Below are 15,091 nucleotides of genomic sequence, written 5' to 3'. Positions count from 1 at the left end.
TGATTTGGATATGAATGTGGACCAGTCAACCACAAATTTGGATCTGTAAGGCCAATATACCCTGTATATTCGTACCCATCAAAATGTACGTGATTTGGATATGGGAATTAACCGAATCTGATATAATGGGATCCAGTGTAATCAAACGTTGACTTAGACCAGTAGTGCTGAAAATGGGTCTGGTTTGGTCGGAGCTTCTATCCGAGTCCAGCACTTTATTTATAGATACAGATTCTTAAAAGAAAGACCCAAAATTGTAAGCGAATCAATTTCAAATTTACCCATTTGGATTATTTTGTATTATGGTGAAATCCATACCATTTATGTATTTTCATAGAAAGCCCTATTTTTTAGCAACATACAAATGCATCTTGTATGTCAAATTAGTTTTGGAAGGTTTATGAATTAGATGGGTTTTGATTTGATTTCTTTCTTTTATAGACTTCGATTCTTACTTTTTTTTATTTATCTTTAAAATATATCGCTTTTTGGATAATCATGATCTTCATGCCATGGGCCCATGACAAGTTGATTTTTTTTTTATCTCTTCATAAGCAAGCTAAGCTAAGGGTTAACCCATTCAAGATTCGAACTTAAGAAGGTTGGTTTAGCATTTTTTTTCTTTTTTTATTTATTAAACCAAGAAACCCAAGCCCCAATAGCAGGTAGATCTCATATCGACCCTTAAATATGTAAAACTCCTTGACTAGGACCCTTGGCCCTATGGCCTATGTTGGGCTTTGGCTTATACAATGGGGAAGGGCTTGTACCAACTGGGGCTCCAGGTGGTTGGTACGAACTGTCAGTGCACGTCTCCTTGTGGTGGAAGGTTTTAGGTTCAAACCCTTGTGGTACTTTGAATAATAATTGGTGGAGGTCGGTCTAACCTCAGCTTGCTTTTAAAAAAAGAAATAGGGTAGTGCTTGCAGGAATGAAACCCTGACTGCTTGTTTGACAACGGAGATCCACTCCAACTATGCAAACCCCGTTGGGGCAAAGGGTGGTTTAACTTGATACAAAGAAAATTGAACTTTAGTTGTGATACAAAAGATTTCAACATTGTATTCGAGATTCTATTCTATATTTGATGTCAAAACTGTTTATGGTTTTTTTCCTTTATGAAAAATCATAACAAAGTTTGGGTAATTTTTGAAAATTTCATAATATTGCTGCGTTTTTGAATTATGCTGAAAACTAAGTGCCAATAAAAATAACATTTTTTTTTTAACCCCAGGGAGAATTTTGCCATTATCATAACAGTATCAAAAGGACAGGACTGTTCCAAACTTCGTATTCTGATCACTGCACCAACCAGAGAGAGAGAGAGAGAGAGAGAGAGAGAGAGCTTTCCTGCCCCCAGAGGCCACATCACCTCTCCTGCCCACTTCACCACAGCCACTTTCCCTCCCCCCCCGTCTCTCAAAATAAAATATTTATTTAAAAAATTAAAGATAACAATATAATTTTAGAAAAAAATTAAAGTAAACCACCCTCTCTTTCTCTCTTAAATCTAACAATGGCTGTCTCCCTCCCCTGCGACTCGCACCAGATCACGTCGCCCCTCGCGCTCCCTCCTCCTTCCTGACTCCCGCAGGCACTTGCTGACTGTCGCTCGCACGTGTGGATGATTCTCTTCGAAGATGAAGCGTGGGTACAAGCTCCGTATCCTCTGCGCAGAAGCGAAAGAGAAAGTCCTTCCTTTTCCTTTCCATCTGTCTTTTTTCCTTGTATTGTTGTTTGCCCAAACTTCTTTTGTGGTTTCTATTTTAAGGGCGGTGAGTTCGTCGGTAGGATCTGAGAGATTTCTCTCCCTCTCTCGGATTAGTTTTTCTTCTCTTTTGTTTTTTTTCTTTCTTGGATTAGTTTTTCTTCTCTCTTGGTTTTTTTTTCTTGACTCTAGATCAGAGGAATTCGTTGCGCATAGCTCGAATGTGAATTGCTTGAAGATTGGGAAGAAATCGTCGAGAGTCGTCGTCACGGGCGGGGAGGATCACAAGGTTAATCTTTGGGCGATTGGGAAACCTAATTCCATCCTGGTTTGTTCGAATCCCCTTTTTTATGTTTTCTTTTTTTTTTATTGAAATTCCTATGATGGGTTGTTTGAGTAGCTGATGCCGGCGTTTTCTCTGTGTTTATGAGTGATTTGGTTTTTTTGGGAAGTGGGTTTTCATCATTTTTGGCGAATTATGGAGGTGTAAATGGGTTTTAGGGATTTTTTCATGATGGGTTCTCGTTACTTTGTTTTTAAGAGGCTTTTTCTTTATTAATTTTTAAATTTTTGCTGGTGAATTGTGAAGGCAAAGAGGTTTTGGAGTTTCCAGACAACGAGTTTTTGTTATTTGATTATGACATTTATCATTGTTTGGGTATAGATCGGCTAGGCCAGAGAGACAGGTGAATTATGAAGCCTAATGATTGAATCAGACTTGAAATCAATGTTCGTATTTCTATAATGTTCTTGAGAATTTGTTGCTTAGTTCTTTGTGGATGGTATGTAAGGCAATTTTATCCACGGTTGCTGGAAGCTTCTAAACAGCTCTGAAGCTCGCTTTGGAAGTGCGAAACCACACACTTATTTCATGCTTCCTGGACTTTATGAGAAGCTCGCTTCCCTCTATATGAAATTGAACTTTCATTGATGTTGGAAGTACACTTTTCATATTAGAAGAATCGTTTTTCTTTTCAAATTTTTATTGTGAAACTTACATTTGATGGGTATTTTTGAGCAAAAGGCTTAACTCTGCATTTAAGTAAAAAGACTGGTTTTTGTCTACTTTTTTATATTTATTCTTACAGGTTTTCATTATCGCTTATTACTTTCTTCCTTTTATGCTTCTTAAATCTTTATGCTTCATTCATTACGGTATTTTTTTATTCATTTCTATACATCACTTCTTTCACCCACTTCTTATCATGGTAACTATGATTTATCTGTTTCTTCTTTCATTTCTCTGCAACTCTGAGTCTTTGCTTTTGGTTTTGAAATGCTTCATGTTGTTAGCTACCAAAGAGTGCTGTGATTGTTTGTTTTAGTGTTCTAGCAGCTTTGATATTTCCTTTCTTGGTTGTATGACTTTCAAAATATGGGGACAAAAAAAAAACACTATATTCAATGGGTGTATGGAAATCCTTAGTAGCATTGTTGAACTACAAATGTTCGTTTTATCTAGAATTTCAGTGGTTGGTTGTGGTTAGAACTTTCGTTCAGGTTTCCTTTTAAATTTTCAATGTGGGGCACATCGAATATCACTATAAGTATCTGATTATTCACCTTTTACACTTGTTATAACTGTGGCCACTTGCTCAGCATGTTTGATGAGAAAGTTTTTGCATTTCATTTTTAATTTTGGCAGCAGAGGAATCTGTTTTAGGGACAGACTTTTGTGTTTGAGATGGACCCTAAGTGTGTTCTTATTTAAATCTGCAGGGCCTTTCTGGTCACACGAGCCCAGTTGAGTCTGTGACATTTGACTCTTCAGAAGTTTTGGTGGTTGCTGGAGCCTCCAGTGGCACAATAAAACTTTGGGATCTGGAAGAGGCAAAAAGTGTGTTCTTGTGGAGTACAGCCATTTTCTGTTATACCTTGAATCTTGTAATCTTAGGTTTCTGATGATATTGAAAATCAGTTCTCTGATTTGGTTCTATGCTACTATCTTGTATCACAGTTGTTCGGACACTTACTGGTCACAGATCAAATTGTATCTCTGTTGATTTCCATCCTTTCGGCGAGTTCTTTGCATCTGGTTCTTTGGATACTAATTTGAAGATATGGGATATTAGAAGAAAAGGGTGCATTCACACATACAAGGGGCATAGTCGAGGTGTTAATGCCATTAGATTCACTCCAGATGGACGATGGGTTGTTTCTGGTGGTGAAGATCATGTTGTAAAGGTAAGTTAGAGATCTTGCATGTGTTTCACTCCATTCCCAGAGAATAACTGTTATGGAAATTTATTTGTGAGAAAGCAACAGTCATTTTATGTGCTGCATGTTGTTATGTCAACAGTTGTGGGATCTGACTGCTGGAAAGCTCTTGCATGATTTTAAGTGTCATGAAGGGCAAATACAGTGCATGGACTTTCATCCCCATGAATTTCTCCTTGCAACAGGTGAGTTTCTCAGAACCCAAGTTCAAAGTCATGCAAGCTTTCTAATGATAGATTTGCTGATTTTTACGTGAATGCATGTAATGAAGTGCCAAGTGAGAGAGGCGAAATTTCCAAGAGAGAGCACGGAAGCACGCACATACACAAGAAGCCACTAATGGGCAAAATAAACCACAAAAAGTGGTCAAGCACACAAAGAGGTAAAAAAATATATTTCACTCATGAAATGCTTCATAAGAAGCTTGAAGAATACATGGGGTCGTGCCCCTTATTTATACACAGCAAGGGACCCAAGGAGGGGCTCCCATAGAGTCGTTGGAGCCCCTCCAACGGTCATATTTATGACCGTTGGAGGGGTCCAACGACTCTATGTGGACCCCTCTCAAACAATAAAAAAGAAAAGAAAAACAAAAAAGGTAAAAAAGAAAAAAGAATAAAGGAAAAAAAAAAAGAAAGCATATCTAGAATATGCGTGTACATGTGAAATGACAGAATTACCCCTATCGGGTATTACAAAATAAATATATATATATATATTTATATATGTAGATAGACACATAGACATATATATGATAATATATATGTGTATGTGTCGTAATCTATATATATATATATATGATAATATACATCATATTTTAACACCCCCCCTCAAACACACGGTGAAATCACCGAGAGTTTGCTAAGGAGGAAGTAGAAGCGAGGCGATGACAAAGCTTTGGTGAAGAAGTCCGCCAACTGATATTCGGTAGGAACATATGGGAGTTGAATGGTGCCCCGTAAGAACTCATCACGAACATAATGACAGTCCATCTCAATGTGCTTTGTTCGTTCATGAAAGGTGTGATTGCTAGCAATATAGATAGAGCTCTTGTTGTCGCAACACAACTTTGAATGAGTTGAGAATGAGACACCCATATCTTTAAGTAAGCTTCTTAACCATACAATCTCAGTTGTGGTAGTGGCCATCGCCCGATATTCTGCTTCAGTGGACGAGAGAGAGACTTTATGTTGCTTCTTACACCTCCAGGAGATAAGTGACTCACCAAGAAACACACAATAACCTGTGGTAAAAATACGATCATTGGGGTTACCCCCCCAATCGAAGTCAGTATACGCAAGTAAAGTAAGAGGTGAAGAAGAGGATAAGAATACTCCCTTAGTTATGGAATTTTTTAAGTATCTGATAATCCGCATTACTGCTGCCATGTGAATAGTAGAAGGAACAGTCTGAAATTGGCTTGCACTATGAACTGCATGTGAAATGTTAGGCCTGGTGATAGATAAATATATTAGAGATCCAATCAATTGACGGTAAGGCGTGGGGTCTGCTAAAGGAGTGCCATCACTGGCTCTCATCTTGGCATTGATCATTTCTGGAGTCTCCACCCTTTTGTCATCTGTCAGCCCAGACCTAGCAATAATGTCAGAGGCAAGCTTCATCTGAGATAGGACATACCCCTTGGGGGAGTATGCAACTTCAATTCCTAAGAAATACCTTAGAAAACCCAGGTCAGACATATCAAAATTTTTCTTAAGAATATTTTTAATAAGGTCAATACCTTTCTTATCATTACCTGTGATAATCATATCGTCAACTTATAGCAACAAAATTGTTATGTATTCATTAGAAGATTTAACAAACAAAACAGTATTTGTGTAACATGAGGAAAAACCATTATCAAGAACTACTTTGCTAAAAAGATCATACCAAGCTTTTGGTGCTTGTTTAAGACCATAGAGAGCTTTGTTCAATTTTAGAATATTTCCTTTCCCAATTTCAAGACCCGGCGGAGGGTCCATAAGAACTTCTTCACACAGAGTTCCATTTAGGAACGCATTTTTAACATCAAGTTGATATATCGGTCATTGCTTGATGGAGGCTAAAGCAATTAAGGTTCGTACACTAGTCATTCTGGTTACAGGAGCAAAGGTTTCTTCATAATCAATCCCATATTCTTGGGCGTAGCCTTTTGCAACCAAGCGAGCTTTGTATCTTTCTAGAGACCCATCACATTTGGTTTTGACTTTATATACCCATCTACACCCAATTGCCTTTTTTCCTAAAGGTTGATGAATAATGCTCTAGGTTTGGGCTTTGTTAAGCGCCTCTAATTCGATTTTCATAGCTTCAATCCAATGTGGATGATCTTTAGCTTCCTTGAATGAGGTAGGCTCATGATACGAATGTATTAACATGAGACAAGTCCTATAATTCGAAAAAAAGGATTCATAAGACACAAATTTTTGTGGTGGCCTACTAGTACGAGAAGTTCTCCTAGGTGGATTGTTGTCAATAGATTCTTCTAAAGTGAAGTCTTGAGAGTATCTATCAATAGCAGGTTGATGTTCATTTCCTAACCGCCGGGTATATACATTTATATCATTAAGGTTTTCAGTTTGGGAAACATTATCATGTTGTGGTATATCATTATAATGTAAGATGTCATCACAAGTAGTATCACAAATAATTGCCTCAGGGGACTCAATTCTAGGAGCTAAGTCAAATAGAAAAGAATAATCGATGTCTTCCATAGATGTGTGGATATCGAAACCATTTTGTTCTTCAATAAAGTTTACATTTCTCGACACATACAGTTTTTTGTTTCGAATATCATAGCATCTATAGCCTTTTTGATTCTCACCATAGCCAATGAACACACATTCGAGAGCTTTAGGTGACAATTTATCTTGTCCTTGACTAAGTACAAAACATTTGCATTCAAAGATTCTTAGTCTATTAAAATCTGGAGTAATTTTAAATAATTTTTTAAAAGGTGAGACATTTTTTAAAGAAGAAGAGGGCATACGATTTATAAGATATGTTGCGGTAAGAAGAGCTTCGACCCAAAAGTTTTTAGGAACATTTTTAGACACAAGAAGAGTTCTTGTGGTTTCAATTAAATGTCTATGTTTCCTTTCCGCAAGACCATTTTGTTGCGGAGTTTTAGGACAAGATCGTTGGTGCAAAATTCCATTTGTTTTAAAATAATTTTGAAAATCTTTAGACATGTACTCACCTCCCGAGTCAGATCTAAATATGGCTATATTGTGTTGAAATTGATTTTGAACAAGAACGTGAAATTCTTTAAAATTAGTGAAGACATCAGATTTATTCTTAATAATGTAAACCCATGTGTATCTAGTAAAGTCATCAATAAAGGAAACATAGTAAGAATAGCCCCCTTTGGACATAACGGGTGTCGGTCCCCATACATCGGAATGCACAAGTTCAAAAGGTCTTTTTGACACGAAATTACTATGTGAATATGGAAGAGAGTGAATTTTCCCAAGAATACAATCATTGCATGTAAATGTATTTGAATTACAAAATTTTTCCAAAAACGGAAAAAGGTACAACTTGGAAATACTAGGGTGTCCAAGTCTCTTATGCCAAGTCTCAATATCTTTAGATTGAACATGATTACAAAATGATTTGGATGGCAAAGACAAAAAATCCATATAATAAAGGTCCCCTCTTCTATGGCCTTGCCCAATCCGCTTCCCGGACCGGAGATCCTGCACATAGCAATGGGTTGGTGAAAAAGAGACATTACACTCAAAATCGGTAATTTGAGAAACGGAAAAAAAATTTAGATTAAGTTTTGGAATAATTCGGATTTTGGGAACAAAAAATTCTTTGTTTTGGTCATAAGTTTTCTCAAGATTTCCAATGCCTTCAACATTCAAGGATGTTCCATCGGCGGTGGATACATATGATTTAAATTTATTGAGACTTGGTTTTGACAAAAATGATGCATTTGGAGTCATATGGAAAGAGGCACTCGAGTCAAGAATCCAAGAAGTCATACTTGGAAAGGAGGAGATGGCGGCACCGGAAGTGGAAGGTGAAGAGGATGATGTAGAGGAGTTCATCTTTATAAATTGTTGAAGAGTTTCGGTTAGATGAGCGATGGACTCCTTTATGTCACCATCCTTCTTTGAATCTTCATTGATGATTGGAGGAGTTTCACCCACGGAAGCCACATTCTTTTTGAATTTAGGGCAATCCGGACGAATATGGCCCGGTTCATTACAATTATGACAAATGATTTTTCTTCCTCCACCACCATTATTCTTCCAAAAATGTGGTGGTTTATATGATCTAACATTGTTGCCGGGTCTAGACACGACATGTACTTCATCAACATCTCTTTTTAAGGCCAAACGGGTTTCTTCTTGACTTAAGTCGGCCAAAATGTCACTTAGAGGAGTAGAGGCTCTATGAAGAAGAGATCCTCTAAGTTGCTCAAATTCGGGACGAAGCCCATGAATAAATTGAAAGAACCTCTCTTTTTCCATTTGCTCTTGTCTCATGGCAATAGCACTTCCTTCCCATTGCGGTTCGAGAAGAACAAGCTCATCCCATAAAGAGGATAGAACACTATAGTAGTCTTTAATACTCATATCACCTTGCTTGGTAGCTCTTACCTTTTCTTGTAGAAAAAAATGCCTAGCAAGGTCTCTTTGGGTGTACATTCCTTTCATAAAAAACCAAGCTTCATTAGCCTTCTTGAATTTTGCAAGATTTGCACAAATCTTCAATTCAACATTATTCATGAACCATGCTAAGATTTTAGCATGCTCATTTTCCCAATCTTCCATTTTTGAAGAGTAATCAAGAATAGCTTTTTCTTTTTCTTCTTCATTCAATGTTTTTTCTTCGTCTCCTTCAAACTTGGTTAACTTCAATTGTGGTTCCGGAATGATTTCACATACGTAACCCCAAAGTTTTTTACCTTTGAGATTATTTTCCGTAGCGGCCGCCCACATGCGGTAATTGGTCCCATCCAATTTGAATGAGATCGATTTTTGCATCTTTGTTGGCCATTTATAGAAAAAGAGTATTGAGACAAGAGAGAGGAGAGATATTACTTGTCAAGAGAGAATCCGATGAAGCCTTCTTCAACCAAGGCTTTGATACCATGTAATGAAGTGCCAAGTGAGAGAGGCGAAATCTCCAAGAGAGAGCACGGAAGCACGCACATACACAAGAAGCCACTAATGGGCAAAATAAACCACAAAAAGTGGTCAAGCACACAAAGAGGTAAAAAAATATATTTCACTCATGAAATGCTTCATAAGAAGCTTGAAGAATACATGGGGTCATGCCCCTTATTTATACACAGCAAGGGACCCAAGGAGGGGCTCCCATAGAGTCGTTGGAGCCCCTCCAACGGTCATATTTATGACCGTTGGAGGGGTCCAACGACTCTATGTGGACCCCTCTCAAACAATAAAAAAAAAGAAAAACAAAAAAGGTAAAAAAGAAAAAAGAATAAAGGGAAAAAGAAAAAGAAAGCATATCTAGAATATGCGTGTACATGTGAAATGACAGAATTACCCCTATCGGGTATTACAAAATAAATATATATATTTATATATGTAGATAGACACATAGACATATATATGATAATATATATGTGTATGTGTCGTAATCTATATATATAGATATATATATATGATAATATAGATCATATTTTAACATGTGCATGCACAAGTTTTCTCCCCAACTGCATAATAACCTTAAGGTGTTGAATATGTTGCATATAATTTTACTGATGGCTTCTGTTATGTTGAAGTTCTTTCATTTGACCATCGTGGGATTTCTGAAAGTCACTGAAGCATTGTAGTTCTCGCCTTGCATTAGTATGTTTTGTGTCACCTGTAGAAAGTAATGCCCAAACTCTGTAACAATAATATTTTTTAGAAGTATTAACCAATTGAAAGTTTCTCTTAAGGTATGGGTTGTGCATCTTGGGCTGTATTTTTTTTCGTCTATTTGAAGATAGTCAATGTAAAACAGGAAATAATTGTAGCTAGTTGCCATTACATGGGCTCTGTGCAATATTATATGTGCTGCAATCTTGTTGGTTGTGAATGCTAAACATGTAACATGCATGTTACATGTTGTCTATTTAGCATTAACAAAAATCAAAGAGTTTTCAACCCACTGTTAATTGATCAAAGCACTCACCTAGACGTCAATGTGAGTTCTGAGAAAATGCAAAGAGAATCAACCATACTTTGGATACATCTTTGATCGCACTCTGTCCAGACATACCATGTATAATGAACTGCCATAAACCTTTTTCCACTTCATACCTCGATGCATATCTCTAGTGCATGCCACCTACTCTAGCTACGGAGAAGGCCTGAACCCCCATATGGTTTCTAATGGAAAAGTTTGAGAATCCTTGTAAAGTTAGTTGACTCTTCACTAGACTTGTTCATGTATTTAAATGTCCAATCACCTGACTAATGACATATGCGGAAGCACAAAAAACACTAGCCACTAAGGGCTTACAAGATTATAATTACACAATTGCACATGCACAAGTCCACCATGGGACAATACAAAAGCTAATAAGGCAATAATGAAAACACAAAAGTAAAAAAATATCAGCCTTTATTCATTAAATGCTTAACACAAGCATTGAAGAAAATAAGAGGGGTTTACGGTTTACCCCTATTTATACACTCAACCCCCATTCAAAGGGGAGACTATTGGGAGCTCCAAAGAGCTGTTGGGAGCGCCCAACGGTCAGAAATTTGACCGTTGGGCAGCCTCCAACAGCTCTTTGGCTAAGGACCAAAGAGCCCTCGATCATTTGGCCAAGGACTAAAAAAAAAGATAAAATAAAAAAATAAAAAAGGGCTACACACAATCCCTAGCGGATATTTTATTATAAGGGAAAAGACCAAATACCCCTGACTCAAAAAGAAAATTACACACATTATAGTATATATATATATATATATATATTATTTTAACACCCCCCTCAAACTTACGGTGTAAACACCGAAAGTTTGTCAAGAAGGAACAAAAAACGTGGAGCAAAAAGAGCTTTAGTAAAGAAGTCCGTAAGCTGGAGTTCAGAAGTGACAAAAGGCAGATCGATAGTTTATCTCAAGAATTCATCATGAACATAATGACAGTCCATCTCGATGTGCTTGGTGCGCTCATGGAAGGTATGGTTGTTGGCAATGTAAATTGCACTTTTATTATCGCAATACATTTTCGAAGGCTTGGAGATATCGATACCCATATCTCTGAGAAGCTATGTCACACAGACTCTACTAGGGGGTCGACGCACCCGCGTCAACACGCACCGACACGGGTGCGACTTCAGACACGGGGTTGACTCGGTCAACAAGTGTCAGACTTGGTAAACGCACCTGGGCCGAGTCCGTCCACTTTATAGACTCGGTCGGCGCACCTAAGAGAGGGGAGGCAAGAGGTCGGTGACCTCCTGCCTGCGTCTCCGACGAGCAGGGAGACGAGGAGGGTGTGTGTGTCGGGATTTACCAGAGGGGAGTGAGGCCGCCGACGAACAAAAGAGGACGAGGGAAGGAGAAGAAGAAGATGACAGAGGAAGAAGACATGGAGAGGGGGAGAGGTCACCTGAGAAAGTTACAACGACGTGGCTCCGACGACTGTTGCCGGCGAGGAGAATCCGTGGAAGAGGAAGGAGGAGATATTGGTCGGGGCTGTCTGGGGGTCGTCGGGTGTGTCTGCTGGACACATGGAGGAAGAGGATGACAGAGGGGGTAGGAGCAAGGGAGGTGGCCGGCGAAGCTGCCGGAGCGGGGGCGGTGGTGGTTGGACAGGAGAGGAGATTGCAGGCGGCAAAGGTGGGGAGGGTTTTCTCGAATGAGAAAACCCTAACCGCCTTCTGTTGCTTTATAAAAGCACGGGGGAATGGTGGTAACCCGGTCCAGATTCGAGTCGGGTCCGGACCCGACCCGGGTCAAATCATTTTTTTCTATATATATATAGCCAAGTCTCCCTGTCCAATTTTTTTTAAATTGCGCCGCACCCGTGTCGCACCCGTACCCGCACCCATATGACTTAGCTGAGAAGGCTTTTTAACCATACAAGTTTCATAGTTGTAGTTGTCACTGTTAAATTGTATCTCTCTTATGTAAATATTTACATATATATAAAGAGAGATATATATACATGATGTATATATGTATATGTATCTATCTTTATATATATATATATATATATATATATATGTAAATATATATGTTTCTCTCTCTTCTTGTAAAACCCGCAAGGGTATTATAGTCATTTCCCTTCTTTTGCGCATATTCATAATTATGAATATGTTGTAATATTTTTGTACTTTTACTTTTTCTTCTTTTCTTTTTTCTTTTCATTTTCTTTTTTCTTTTTTTGTTTGACTCAAGTCAACTTGGAGGGGGCTCAACACTAACTGTTGAGCCTCTCCAACAGTTAGAATTACCGTTGGAGGGGCTCCAACAGCTAGTGGAGCCCCTCCAAGGCTCCTTGCTTGCTTATAAATAGGGGAGTTCCCCCTTTGTAAAAACTACTTCTTGGAGCTTTTGTTCTCCATTCTTCTCAATAAAATTCTTTATATTTTGTATGCCTTTGTGCATTTGAGTTTCATTATTGTACCTTCGTGTACATTTGTTCTAAGTGTTCTTGTGCATTTGTGCACATTGGTGGTGTTGTGCTTATCGCACACTTTATCTCCTTTTTGAGATATTTTCACATGGTATCAGAGCTAGGCTTAAAGGAAAAGAAGATTGTGCATTTTTCTCTCTTCGTTGGAGTACCTCGTAAAGCGTGCCATTAAGTTGTGGTGGTTGGAGTGAAGACTCTATCATTCATTCTATATTTTAGAAGCTTTCTACATCAAGAAGGAACTCATTTCGCATTGTGGTACGCATTTATTTCTCTTTGTATCCTCTCTAATGGGCGAAAAGGATTCACACTTCTCTCTTGGCTTCAAATTAAATGGAACGAATTATCATGTATGGGCCGGGAATATGGAGGCCCATATAAAAGGAAAGGGTCTTTGGGGATATGTTCAAGGAACTATTCCCGAACCCGAACCTAAAATTACTATCCTTGAGAGAGGGGAGATCAAGGTTCTTGAGGGAGAAGAAAGAGAAAAGGCTTTTGAAGATTACAATAAGAAGCATGAAGAGTGGGAAATGAAAAATTACAAAATACTCTCATGGTTCTTTTCTTCGGTTGAGACCAAAATTAATGCCAACATTCTAAAGGTCAAAAAGGCATATCAAGTATGGGAATATCTTGAAAGGATGTATACTTCAAGAGATTTGTCCCATAAATACTATCTCCAAAAGAAGGCTTTAACCCTTCAACAAGGAGAAATGTTCGTTAGAGAATATTTTGCCGAGTTATCCACTATTTGGGATGAGCTTGCTCTCCAAGAACCTAAATGGAGTGGTGAGGCTATTGAATTGAGGGCCAAACAATTAGAAGATGATCATTTCTTTAACTTTTTAAATGGGCTTAGACCCGAGTTTGAACAAACTAGATCCTCTCTCTTGTCTTCTTTCTCTTCTCCTCCATTGGAAGATGTGCTTACCAAATTAAGTGGATAAGAAACTAGATTGGGAATGAATAAAACCAATCTAAGTGTGTTGGCCGTTCCCTCTAAAGATGAGGATGAAGGTGCTTATGCCGTCTCAAGACCGGGGAATAATGTTAAAACCTATAAACCCCCTCATTTTAACAAAAATCAAGGAAGAAGAGAAAATGGTGGGCATTATGGAAGAAGAGATTATAGTAAGATCATATGCCATTTTTGCAAAGAACCGGGTCACATTAAACCGGTATGCCCTAAATGGAAGAAGATGGTGGCTATGTCTACTACTTTCCAATCAACCAAGGAGGAAGGCCCATCAACTTCCAACCATGCTACTTTGTCTCTCAATCAAATCATGGAAGCTCTTCAACCACTCCTCAAGGGATCCGTTTCCGGAGCCGCCATGACCACCTTCTCTCCTCCCAGTAAGTTTCTTTGGCTCTTAGACTCGGCTGCATCCTTTCATATGACTCCAAATGTTTTTGCACTTTCTAAATACTCAAAAAATTTGTTACCCTCTTTTGTCTCTACCGCGGATGGGGCTTCTCTTGAAATAAAAGGAATTGGTGATTTTGAAATACAAGGTTTTTCTATTCCTAAAGTTAGATTTATACCAAAACTAAATTTAAATTTGCTTTTCGTCTCTCAACTATCGGATCATGGGTGTGATATCAAATTCTCATCAAATAAATGTTGGATACATGATCGCCGGTCCGGGAAGTTGATTGGGGAAGGCTCTAGGAAGGGAGATCTTTATCTTATGGAATTTCTTCAAATTCCAAAACCCTCTTTTTGTAATGTTGCCCAACATAAAGATATAAATGTTTGGCATAAACGCCTTGGGCATCCAAATATTGTCAAGCTTTCTTATTTACATTTTGCTAAAACTTTATGTAAAGACAATTTCAATTGTAATGATTGTATTCTTGGTAAAATGAGAAGCTTACCTTTTGGACAAAGAACTGTGTTTTCAACTAAGCCTTTCGAAATTGTTCATTCAGATGTTTGGGGACCGACACCCGTTGTGTCTAAGGGAGGTTTTTCGTATTATGTTATTTATGTGGATGATTTCTCAAGGTATAGTTGGATATACTTCCTCAAACATAAACATGAGGTTTTCTCTACATTTAAGGTTTTTCACATGATAAAACAAAATCAATTCAATAGTAAATTACAAATTCTTAGAACTGATTCCGGGGGAGAATATCTCTCAAATGATTTCAAAAGTTATATTGAAAATAATGGGATTGTTCATCAAAGGTCTTGCCCCAAAACTCCTCAACAAAATGGGTTGGCCGAACGAAAACATAGACACATAATTGAAACTACTAGAACTTTGCTCATTTCTCAAAAATTCCAAAAAGATTTTGGGCCGAAGTGGCTCTTGCATCGGTTTATCTCATAAACCGACTTCCATCCAAAAACTTGAATCAAATATTTCCATATGAAATCTTGTATAAAAAAGAACCCGATTACAATAGGTTAAGAATTTTTGGTTGTAAATGTTTTGTTCTCACCGATAAGAATGATAAATTATCTCCCAAAGCTATTCCTTGTGCGTTTTTGGGATATTCGGAAACACAAAAAGGTTTTAGGTGTTATGATATTAAAAATGATAA

General features: G+C 37.9%; 1 protein-coding gene across 2 annotated transcripts in view; it reads left to right on the top strand.

The window, feature by feature from the left end:
* The first annotated feature begins 1,301 nt into the window (after nucleotides 1-1,301).
* Nucleotides 1,302-15,091, top strand: part of LOC149834643 (katanin p80 WD40 repeat-containing subunit B1 homolog KTN80.4-like) — a 52,968-nt gene continuing 39,178 nt past the window's right edge. For both annotated transcript variants that reach the window (XR_016432797.1, XM_090011518.1), the window contains exons 1-5: nucleotides 1,302-1,662; nucleotides 1,906-2,036; nucleotides 3,428-3,545; nucleotides 3,666-3,892; nucleotides 4,008-4,110. Coding sequence is in view for 1 of the 2 variants with exons in the window: in XM_090011518.1 (XP_089867644.1) it covers nucleotides 1,641-1,662; nucleotides 1,906-2,036; nucleotides 3,428-3,545; nucleotides 3,666-3,892; nucleotides 4,008-4,110 (601 nt within the window). In the remaining variant the exon portion in view is untranslated. The remainder of the gene's footprint in view (nucleotides 1,663-1,905; nucleotides 2,037-3,427; nucleotides 3,546-3,665; nucleotides 3,893-4,007; nucleotides 4,111-15,091) is intronic.

Source organism: Nuphar pumila, chromosome 6 (genome assembly GCF_984573655.1).
Source record: "Nuphar pumila chromosome 6, dmNupPumi1.hap1.1, whole genome shotgun sequence".
Taxonomy (NCBI): Eukaryota; Viridiplantae; Streptophyta; class Magnoliopsida; order Nymphaeales; family Nymphaeaceae; genus Nuphar; species Nuphar pumila.
This window is presented reverse-complemented; position numbering and strand designations above follow the sequence as displayed.